The sequence below is a fragment of the Henckelia pumila genome, chromosome 4 (assembly GCF_033568475.1).
Source record: "Henckelia pumila isolate YLH828 chromosome 4, ASM3356847v2, whole genome shotgun sequence".
In the NCBI taxonomy this organism is placed as follows: domain Eukaryota; kingdom Viridiplantae; phylum Streptophyta; class Magnoliopsida; order Lamiales; family Gesneriaceae; genus Henckelia; species Henckelia pumila.
The window spans coordinates 198,927,473-198,939,999 of record NC_133123.1 but is presented as its reverse complement, the minus strand read 5'-3'; the positions used below and the strand labels follow the sequence as shown (position 1 = coordinate 198,939,999).

Sequence of the window (12,527 nt, the reverse complement as noted above, 5' to 3'; positions counted from 1 at the left end):
AATGGTCTAGAGGTATAGATTTCACCTGGTTTCAACAACAATCAATCCTAATTAATTAATCTTCATGAATTTCAAATAATTAATAGCCAAGAACACTTACGTGTATTATTCCCTCTCCCGAGTGCCGAATAAAGTATGTCAACTACAATTCAATTCCAATATCCCTATTAAGAATCTACTTGCAGTGATCAATTCAAAACTATTTTCTCTTTAAAAGCTCTGTTAAAATTATACACTCTCCCGAGCGATATAAATAATTAACAGTGTATTTTTTATTGGTCCTATTCAAAATCTCCTCTCCCGAGTGCCAGATTTCAAATAAATATTACAAATCAATTATTGATCAGATAATTGAAAAGACAATCAATTCTAGAAAAAAACAATTAATCTAGAAGAAATCCATTTCAATAAAATCAAAAATTCATGAAAGCGTCTACACCAGGTTCCATCCGACCTCTAGACTCTAAAAATTTAGTTCATAATAAAATTCTGAATAAAAAAATAATTCATAAATTCAAACATATTCAGAATAAAATAAAAGATAAGAAACAAATCCGTCGTCGACGCCGTGTCCGGTCGATCAAACTCCGTCTTCGTTCTTCACGATGAAGCTCCAGAATAATATAAAAGTCACGATCAAATCTCTGATTCCTGTGTAATTGTTGTGGCGGCTCTCCCGCATAATCAGATGAAAAATTCCCTTTTATAGTGTCTCACAAAGCCCACTCAAAAGCCCAAGAAATTATAAAATTTCCTTCCGATTAAAATTTCCAAACTCAGACTTCGCGACAAACGCCTGTCCAGAAATCACGAGCCCGCGTATAAGATACTGTTCTCAATCTTTTCGCCTTCATGTGTGTCTTGCGCGTTAGCTCTTTCTCTTCCATTCTTTAGCACTTCATCAAGCGCTATACTTAGGCCCAATAGAGAAGCCCATCACTATTCCTCTTCTTTGTCTGTACGTTTCTTTTCTTTTCTTTTCTTCTTTCTTCTTTTCTTTTCCTTTCTCTTCTAAACTTCATATTTTTCTCCTCAAAATTTCATAATTCACAAAATCTCGATAATTTCCTACAATCACAAAAACAACAAAACACCCACATAAATCTGCTCGAAACAAACAATTAATAATTAAAATCATATATAAATTAAGTGTATAAAATACACTTATCAGCTTAAATGATTAACAAGATTATGTTTATGCTGTTGGAATTTCCGGTTTTGATCCGTTACGAAGTTGGTTCAAGATTTTGAATTGATATGCATTCTAAATATCTAGAGCTCATCTTCAAGTTTATTGTGGATGAATTGAATATGAGATTGAGTTTAGAATGTAGATATGATGATATTTGAATCGAAAGATTTATCGGACTCGAATAGTTGCGACGTCGGTTTGAATTCTGATTGTCTTAGCAAGATTTGAACTGAATAAGCTCTAAAGAATCATCGATTCAGATTGGAAATTGATGTTTAGATATGTTATAATCTATTTCAGATTTGAATTGAAGATTATCAAAGTCGAATCGACGAGTTCGAGTTCTAATGAATTGAATTGAAGTGTTTAAGATTGAATCAAGAACACCTTCAATTAGCAAAGATTGAAATGAGCAGCAGTTGATGACAGATTTGGATAGCTTGTAGTTGATCAAGAATTGACAGAGTGGCAGATTTTTTAATCAGAATACAGGTATGAATAGACATTAATAGGATGGGCAGAATAACTCGAGATTGTTTCTGATTATCGAGTTGCCTAAAATCACATACATGCATGTTTTAATATATGTTATTGTTTACATTTACATAGATGGGATAGATTATTCAAGATAGCTATCTTCTTGAATTCCCAGAATATTTATGTAAATGTTTACTTGTCTTCTTTGATTTATAGTATTTTCTGTATTGAACATGGTTATGTATTATATGTGATACTTACAGATTTGTCAGTATCGTTGAGTGATTATATGCTCATATGATGATATGATTGATGTGTTCAAGATGTTATTTTAGCTTATGTATATTTAATGCATACAGAACATGTTGCATTCATCTTGAACTCTAGCCTGAAAAGCACAGAGGGCAGAATGGCCTAGAGTGCAGATGACGTTTGGAGAACTGTAGTGAGTGGCATGAAATGTAGATTTACTTCCAGAGTCAGATGACTCATGGCACGGAATATAGATTTATGTTTCCAGAGCTAGATGACTCACTATAGTTGCACCAAAGTCAGGGAAATTGAGAGATTTAACACCACCTCGATTGGGAGAGTCGATGGTCGGTTAAAGATTTTATTTCCCCGGGATCCCAGAACTATGATTTATTGATATCAGATTTGATAGCCTATTCCTTGACACATGCATTGCATTTATGCATTAACCTAGAGATTTCTATGGTTTAGAATATGCGTTTATAAATGCTATCATGTTATGTTATTATGTAACGTTCATGATATGAATGAATTATATGTTTAACTGATGAAGATGCATGTCTTTCATATTGAGATTTATTCTCACCGGAGTTATCCGGCTGTTGCTTTGTTTGTATGTGTGCATTGCATCAGGTTGGGGCAAGATCAAGCTAGAGTTGGCTTGGATAGCTTAAGAAGAGACATAGCATGTGGTGACTTGGGTTTTATGCAGATGACATGTATTTATGATTTGGTAAACATGTTAGAAAGCAAGAACCTTTGTATATGTTGTTTTTGCCAAGTATTGATTTATACTTGAGAATTCATGTATTCTAGATCACTTGATATTAGTTTGAATGCATGTAAATTATCTAGAATCATGTTGAGAAGTTTATATGAAGTTGGTATGAGATTTGAAATCAAATTGTACAGCAAAGTTGCATTTTTATTTTCTGGACAGGGTGCCCGCTCGATCGGGTGAACTTCACCGATCGAGCGAGGCCTGTATTTTGCAAGCAGAGAAATCCATTTTTCTTGGCCGCTCGATCGGCAGAAGTTCACCGATCGAGCGAGGCCAATATGGATGCAGACCCGAGAGCTTGATTTTTTTAGCTCGCTCGATCGGTGAAGTTTGACCGATCGAGCGAGGCTCCGAAATTTAAAAAAAAAAAAAATTTAGCTCTTGGTTTATTAGTCATGTATTGTTTGATTACTTGTTAATTAATCATTTATTGCCCTAAAATGAGATTAGCAACCCTAGGTCCCCATAACAGGTGGTATCAGAGCGTAAATTCTTGGACTAAGATAGAAGTTGAGCTGGGTAGATTGAGTCGCATGCATTTATATTATTGCATGAGTATGCTTTACTTGCTTTACAGCATTGTATGCGATGATGAGTATTGATTACCACTGCTTGCTTTACTAATAGAATTACATGCTTATATGTTGATATGTATGCCTGATTTCTTGAATTCATTAGAATAAATGAATTCGTTGCGAGCATGTATTAATTGAAAAACATGAGAATTTGCAAGCATGTGTTCTATTCAGAAGCATGAGATTATATGTATGTTATACTGACATTGTATGTTATAATCTCTGCCATATATATTGCTTCTGTTATCGAATAAGACAGATTATGTAGATAGCATGAGAACCTCAAACAAAACAGAATCGTAGACAGAACAGAACAGTGTTGAGGTAAGTTTTTGAGCCGAATGCACTGAGGAGTATGTGAGTTGAAAAACTCCAAAGCTATGAATCATCAACTCAGAAAGATACAGAATATGCTATGTCTAGAAAGGAGTTGATTTGAAGAGCTGGATCAGTTGTTCAAGAGAAGAATATTCAGATGAACATAGAATCATCTTGATTTTATATCAACTTCAGGACTTAGAAAGAAGTTGGTGAAGTTGCCAGAAGAAGTACTGAAATTGTTTGGCAGGTAAGTAAACAGAATTGTTTCTTTCCGTATATGCTAAAGAAGATAGAACAGTAGACTTTGCATACTAGAAGCATAAGTTGATTTCAAGACAGTAATGGAAGAACGAAATTATGAACAGGTAGTACGAGGCAGAGTTGAATTTTTATTCACGCCTCTGTAATTATGAAAACCTATGATCATCACCTCCACTACAACTTGCATAATAGTATAGCTATGAAGCAAGCGATAGTGACAATAACAGCAAAGATTGATTTAGTCTAAACGCCAGCAGATGAAGACATGTAAGCATAACTTCCCCAGCTGAAACAGATCAAGAGAAAATTTGAATGACAGATAATGTCATAAGCGATAAGCAAGTACAGAAAATGAGGCTCAAGTTGTATCAGATAAGAATATTACAGGTAAGTGAGTTAATTCTAGTTAACCGCTTATATATTGATTGCATAGCATACATTTATATATCAGTGATTTGCTATGCGATAATATGTATCTGATGAGCCTGTATTAATCGTATTTGCTGAAATTTTGCCTTTGAGTAGATGGAATACATTTGTAAGATTAGTCATAGAAGATGAAATACAGAATTGAGGAAATCAGATTGAATGTGATGATATCAGATGTGAGATATTAAGCTAGAATGCATTATAGAGATTAATGCAATAACTGAGTATCAGTTACCAGTTGATTGAAGTCGTGCACTGATAAAGAAATAGACATGACTAGCAATTTATGATATGAGTTTCAGAAAGTAGATTTTGTTATTTCGGTACTGGTTATATCACGTTTGACCGTGGAAGAATGTCAGTAGACGTCTAGTCGATATATTGAACTAGTACAAAATTAACCTAGAATTGACAGCTATGTCAGTGGTTAGAATGTACAGAAATAGTTTAATGACATATTTCGACCTTTCTACGACATGAATGCAGTTCTATATAGAGTGGTGTCTAGTACAATGGTATTATGACAACTTGTATAGAAGAGCATTACTTAAACTGAAGAACTTCAGAAACAGCTAGAAGATTGAGTAAAAACGAGTTATGTAGTATCGAAATGATGATTAATTCTATGACAATAAGTTAAGTCGAAAAGAGTATATTCGAATATTGTCAGCTGAGAATTAAGAATTAATAAATGAACTCATATCAATAGAGAATAAGAAAAATCAGTTACAGTGGAGCTTTTTCTTCAATTTTGCTAAAGCTATTACATCATAGAAATCATGATTCTTGAATTTCTTGATATCGATTCAGAGGTTGTGTTATTTGACCTCGATTGATGTTGATTGACTCTTATTCTTTGCTAGAGTCTACTTTGATTCACTCGCTGTCATTCAGAATATTTGATTTTGACTGACATTTCCTTGAGCGAGTTCCTTTGATTTGAAATTTGAGAATTATTGATTATTTGATGTGTTTATTCAGTGTAACTTGATGTATTTGGCTCGTAACTGATAGAAATGCAGATTCAGACTAGAAGCAAGATTTATGGGTTTTAGATAATTGATGGATTTATTGGGTACAGATCTGTACTTGTTGAATATTTATGCTTGATAGATACTTAAACGATCAGAATTGTTACGATCCAAGCTAAACTCGATTGGTTTGGAACGATAAAAGTAACATTGATCTAAGATCAAGCAATAGAATATTGATTGAGAACGCTAGATTAAGATATGAGATAAGATAGCAAAGCACAAAAAATGAATTTTTGCGGTGAATAATCATTTGATTATGCCAGATATTCTAGATATGGAATATCAGATTCTGAAAGAGGTATATGACAACAGATTGAATATCCATTCAGTTGTCTAAACATGTATGACTTACACGTAGTCAGTACTTGGAAATTAGTATTGGAAGAAGAACTGAAAATAGATACGACAGAATTGACAGTACCAATACTAAAATTCCAGTAAAAGAAGCAGAAAAGAAGAACGCAAGTGGTTTATGTAACAGATTAGTTACATAAGAGTTGAAAGAAGATCAACGTTGTAAAAGACTTTAGTTCGAATCTATTCGAATCGTCATGATTTTGCAATTTAGATTGTAGTAGATATCGACAGATTCACGAATATGTTGTATTAGACATGATACAAACATAAAGCGATACTGGTTATGCATTTAGCAAGATGATCAGATTACAGGAATTATTGAAATCTATTAGCGAGATAGAGACTTTAGATTTGTTTTCTAGATTGTGGCATTGATTATCAGATGTTCTGAGTGTTTGGTTGTATGAGATTTCATTATACCATCCTCTGATTAGTGGACTATCAGATGTGATTATCCAGATTTCCGAGGATATGCTCAGAACGATAGTACTAGATTCGGTACTAGTTGATTGATTCTTTGCCATGTGATTACTATGATTCCTGTGACAGCTATTTGATAGATATAAAGACAGTATTTTGATGATTGATTGATCAGAAACACAAAATTGTCTTTATATTGAAAAAATATTTCAGAAATAACAGCTATCAGACCAGATATGAGTCAAGAAATGATAAAGAATGTGAAGATTGCTTTGAACAGAATAAGAACAGAACAGCATAGACAGAATGAGAAAATGAGCAACAGATATAGATTTTGAAGCCTGAACAGAATGATCAGTCAAGAAGTTATTTTCCCAGTCATCATTCGGTTCAGAAAGAAATTTCAGAATTGATTCTGATGAGTAATTGATCTAGCTTATTGATTAATACTCGAATTGTCAGATAGATGAATTGTTATCCATATGCATTGGCTGAAGAATATCAGCTAGAATATGTATATGCATTCAATTCAGATACAACCGAAGTCAATAAGATTATAAGCAAGACAGACTAACTGGTGCAGAGTTAGATCACGAGAAAGAGCAACTTAGATATAAGTTGACTCCGTGATTATATGTTAATAAGAATTGATATGATTGCAGAAGCAATCAGAAAGAAGATTAAGATACGATAGAAGAGAAGATATCAAAATAGATATCTAAAGCTCACAGAATTGAAGTAAGTATTACTTCAGTTAGCTATACGCTTACGAGAATCAGCAGTAAGATCGAATGCGATTTCGAGGACGAAATCATTTCTTAGAGGGGAGGAATTGTAAGGCCCAAAAATATTAAGTTTTTAATTACGGGATTTGAAATTTAAATTCCGAAGATGAGAAAATATTTATTTGAAGAAGTTAAGAAATTTGAGATTTCAATTACGGGTCAGAAATATTTAATTTTTGGATTTTAGGATTTTAAGATTTTAATATTCGGAATTATTAAATTAAAAGATTAAAAAATATTTGAATTGATATTTATGGAATTTAATATGTAAATTCCAAGATTATAAATATCAAGGATTTAATTTGAGGATGAAATCCGAGCAAGGACCCATTTGCAAATATTGAGCAATTCAAGGACTAAATTGCGATAAGGTCCAAAATGATTTAATTTTAATCCGAGAATATTTAATTTGAGAATATTTAGAGTTTAGAATTAAATTCTAATATTCTTAAATTATTTAGGATTGAAATTGAATTAAATCGCTTGTTTGGGGACTGAATTGCAATTAGGCCAAAGTTCAGGGACCAAAGTGCAATTTGCCTTTCAACTTGGCCTTAAAAACGTGTAAAGAAGGGGAAGGCATCAGATTCGCAGTCCAGAAATGAGAGAAGGGGGGAAAAAAGGGTTCCAAAGCCATTTTCGATTTTTTAAGTTTCGATATCTTTTGATCCGCCCGGTAGAATTTTTGATTGAGCATATATTTACGATCACGGCTCCGAGTGCTACGTTTTGACGTAAGTTTTACGAAGTTGTACCATGTTTGAATTTTATGATGTTGTTAGAATTATGATTTGATTGTATAAACGTGTTCTAGTATATACGACGATAGCATATCTAAGACGGATCGAGAAAATATCGTCGTTTGGACATGTTTTTGAATTATTGAAGAATTTTGTACAATCTGAATTTTTAAGAGCTGCTGGTCACGTGTATAAGTGGATGAATTGGTGATGATATTGAGCTTAAATGATTAACAAGATGATGTTTATGCTGTTGGAATTTCCGGTTTTGATCCGTTACACCGTTGATTCAAGATTTTGAATTGATATACATTCTAAATGTCTAGAGCTCATCTTCAAGTTTATTGTGGATGAATTGAATATGAGATTGAGTTTAGAATGTAGATATGATGATATTTGAATCGAAAGATTTATCGGACTCGAATAGTTGCGACGTCGGTTTGAATTCTGATTGTCTTAGCAAGATTTGAACTGAATAAGCTCTAGAGAATCATCGATTCAGATTGGAAATTGATGTTTAGATATGTTATAATCTATTTCAGATTTGAATTGAAGATTATCGAAGTCGAATCGACGAGTTTGAGTTCTAATGAATTGAATTGAAGTGTTTAAGATTGAATCAAGAACACCTTCAATTAGCAAAGATTGAAATGAGCAGCAGTTGATGACAGATTTGGATAGCTTGTAGTTGATCAAGAATTGACAGAGTGGCAGATTTTTTAATCAGAATACAGGTATGAATAGACATTAATAGGATGGGCAGAATAACTCGAGATTGTTTCTGATTATCGAGTTGCCTAAAATCACATACATGCATGTTTTAATATATGTTATTGTTTACATTTACATAGATGGGATAGATTATTCAAGATAGCTATCTTCTTGAATTCCCAGAATATTTATGTAAATGTTTACTTGTCTTCTTTGATTTATAGTATTTTCTGTATTGAACATGGTTATGTATTATATGTGATACTTACAGATTTGTCAGTATCGTTGAGTGATTATATGCTCATATGATGATATGATTGATGTGTTCAAGATGTTATTTTAGCTTATGTATATTTAATGCATACAGAACATGTTGCATTCATCTTGAACTCTAGCCTGAAAAGCACAGAGGGCAGAATGGCCTAGAGTGCAGATGACGTTTGGAGAACTGTAGTGAGTGGCATGGAATGTAGATTTACTTCCAGAGTCAGATGACTCATGGCACGGAATATATATTTATGTTTCCAGAGCTAGATGACTCACTATAGTTGCACCAAAGTCAGGGGAATTGAGAGATTTAACACCACCTCGATTGGGAGAGTCGGTGGTCGGTTAAAGATTTTATTTCCCCGGGATCCCAAAACTACGATTTATTGATATCTGATTTGATAGCCTATTCCTTGGCACATGCATTGCATTTATGCATTAACCTAGAGATTTCTATGTTTTAGAATATGCGTTTATAAATGCTAGCATGTTATGTTATTATGTAACGTTCATGATATGAATGAATTATATGTTTAACTGATGAAGATGCATGTCTTTCATACTGAGATTTATTCTCACCGGAGTTATCCGGCTGTTGCTTTGTTTGTATGTGTGCATTGCATCAGGTTGGGGCAAGATCAAGCTAGAGTTGGCTTGGATAGCTTAAGAAGAGACATAGCATGTGGTGACTCAGGTTTTAAGCAGGTGACATGTATTTATGATTTGGTAAACATGTTAGAAAGCAAGAACTTTTGTATATGTTGTTTTTGCCAAGTATTGATTTATACTTGAGAATTCATGTATTCTAGATCACTTGATATTAGTTTGAATGCATGTAAAATATCTAGAATCATGTTGAGTAGTTTATATGAAGTTGGTATGAGATTTGGAATCAAATTGTACAGCAAAGTTGCATTTTTATTTTCTGGACAGGGTGCCCGCTCGATCGGGTGAACTTCACCGATCGAGCGAGGCCTGTATTTTGCAAGCAGAGAAATCCATTTTTCTTGGCCGCTCGATCGGCAGAAGTTCATCGATCGAGCGAGGCCAATATGGATGCAGACCCGAGAGCTTGATTTTTTTAGCTCGCTCGATCGGTGAAGTTTGACCGATCGAGCGAGGCTCCGAAATTTAAAAAAAAAAAATTTAGCTCTTGGTTTATTAGTCATGTATTGTTTGATTACTTGTTAATTAATCGTTTATTGCCCTAAAATTAGATTAGCAACCCGAGGTCCCCACACATACCATAGATCTGGGACTATTTCTTCACTCTCTTGTTTTGGGTATGTGAATAATTTTTCTTTGAGCAATTGTGTTCCAAAAGAACAAAAATTTAGTGTCCGATATATTACAAAACATTAGGCTAGTCATGTTTCGAGGATTTTTATGTTTCATTCATGTCACCCACTTCGGTTATTTGTATGGGATCTTGACTGGGTCATTATTGTTTGTTTTGATTTCGTGGAGTTTAACACCAGGTAAATCAAGGTTAGAAAATCAACGCTCTTGATGTATTATTATACAAAAATTGTATATTGATTTTTTTATACGTGCTATGTTGAAGATGGATATAGTCCAGTGTCGTGTTACACCTTGTATGAAGGTGTTTGATAGTAGAAATTGTATGTCCATTGTTGCATATAATTACTGAGTTACAGTAGCTAGATTTATTTGCTTCATCTCTGCGTTTTAATTAGTCATTCGTAGATAAAAAATTTAACCACTATTTTTAATTTTATGGGGTAAGTCCTTTCTAAACTTTTCCTCATGTACTCATTATAAAGATGGGCAGAAAACGTAAAAACATTATTCTCGTTGTCATGGTGTTACAAATGCTATGCCGGAATTTTCTAAAGTTAAGTCTTTTAATCCGACAACGTATGAGATATTTGGACAAGCCGCGACAATTCAATCGTCCAGCAGCTGCAACGTACACCATGATCGGGAGATTAAATGCCCAACTTAACCACTTGCATAGGACAATTGAAGTAGGATATGTTCAATGTGTAGTGAACTTAAGAATGAACCGCAATGAATTTGGACGCCTTTGTTTTTTACTAATTAATGTTGGCGGACTAGTGGACTTGAGATATGTATGGGTTGAAAAGAAAGTAGCTATGTTCTTGTCAATTCTTGCTCATCATAAAAAGAACTGTGTTATTGGACATGACTACATTCGTAGTGGACAAACAATTAGTGCACATTTCCACGAAGTAATGCGAGCACTTGTGAAGTTGCATCCACTGCTGCTAGTTAAGCCTGTCCCTGTTGAAGAGACTTGCACCGATGAGAACTGGAAATGGTTCAAGGTATTGACACTTTTCATTATACATGCACAACATGAGCCTGGTAGGATTTATGTTATTTTTCTAAACTCTAGTAAATACTCTACATATATGATAATGATGTGATATTTATTTTCGAGTAATTTCAGGGATGCCTTGGGGCGTTATATGGAACACATATCTCAGTACACGTACCTGCTCGGTATAGGACAAGATATAAAACCAGAAAGGGTACTATTGCGGTTAACGTGATGGATGTATGCGACCTCAACATGAACTTTGTATACGCTCTCACTAGTTGGGAGGGCTCAACAGCAGATGCGAGTGTCTTAAGAGATGCATTGAATCGAGACAACTCTTTCATGGTTCCTAGAGGTTAGTGTCGTGCTAAATCATATGTAGATCATTGCTTGCTTGTTGAAAAAGTCTCAACCACACCATGGTTGAACTATGTATTTGGGTTGTACCCCTGGCAGAATTCAATCTTTCCTCATTCAAGTATTCGTGAAGTTTCTGTCTCTTGATACATGAATTTGTTCCTTGGTTTAAAAGAAAAAGAATCGTAGCTTGTAGTTTCCATACATGTGGCATGCGGATTAGATTGAGTTGGGAATTTGAGTTCATGTGATCGTGCATGGACATAAACTTTTTACCAAATTAGAAGATGCATCACTGACTGTGCTCGTGCATGGACATAAACTTATTACCCCTTACAAAATAGAAGATGCATCATTTAATCTGATCGTGCATGGACATAAACTTTTTACTAGAATACTTATGTATATAATATTAAGTTTAACAAGAGAACTTCAAGTGGGGATGACGACATGTCGCTCATACCATTAACGAAGAGTTACTAGTGCATCAACTTTTTGGTAAAACAATACGCCTATCATATTTATAAAACAAACACAACTTTTCATAACATATAAAATAGTAGTACACAATAACACACAACTTGCACGTACAAATACAAACAAGCTATAACACATCTTTTCAGACGACAAGTATTATAATATAACCCCTGCCCCACATAATGTATCCCAAAAGTTTGTGTAATATCTAGTACACTGACACAAGTTCAAAAAGGTGGGGCAAGAGATTTTTATGCATAAACGTCACAGAACTTAGCCACTAATTTCTTCGATAGTGTCAAGCACGATCACAATTACTGATGGATCTTCATCTTTATCCAGTTTCTTCTGTTTTTCCAGGCCGTGATATTCAAGTTTGCGTTTGCAAGTGCTACTTTCCTCCTTAACTTCATCATATGCAGCATTGTTAGGATGAAAGACCTTACATTTCTTAACACATTTCTGTTCTCTTGATGGAGATTGCAGCATACTTACAGAATTCTTTTGTTGGCTAGAGTTCCCAACAACTTCGATCACCTATATTTCATCATCAGAGCAAATATCAAGCACTGGTACATGATATTGGCTTGTGACAGCCTCTTCAGAACCCATTTTCATATGCACAGACATGTAGCTGAAACCAGAACACAAAATAGAAGCACACAGATGGAATTTAATTTATAGCAGTAGACAACTGAGGCACAACAGAGTATTTAAAGAGAATGAAATATATTTTTTTACAACCTAAATACTAGAATTTAATACAAGTCTATCAAACAGTGTTGA

At 34.1% G+C, this 12,527-nt stretch overlaps 1 protein-coding gene across 1 annotated transcript; it reads left to right on the top strand.

Annotated features, from left to right (window-relative positions):
* The first annotated feature begins 10,386 nt into the window (after positions 1-10,386).
* LOC140862577 (uncharacterized) lies at positions 10,387-11,267 on the top strand. The gene is made up of 2 exons (XM_073265604.1): positions 10,387-10,911; positions 11,037-11,267. The coding sequence occupies exons 1-2, from the start codon at positions 10,387-10,389 to the stop codon at positions 11,265-11,267; spliced, it is 756 nt and encodes a 251-aa protein (XP_073121705.1).
* Positions 11,268-12,527: the final 1,260 nt, after the last annotated feature.

Bases quoted from the DNA above. Each gene is read 5' to 3' on its own strand.
- LOC140862577 (XM_073265604.1), top strand. From the start codon at position 10,387: ATGGGCAGAAAACGTAAAAACATTATTCTCGTTGTCATGGTGTTACAA. The intron at 10,912-11,036 runs GTATTGACACTT...GAGTAATTTCAG, and splicing joins AGAACTGGAAATGGTTCAAG to GGATGCCTTGGGGCGTTATA.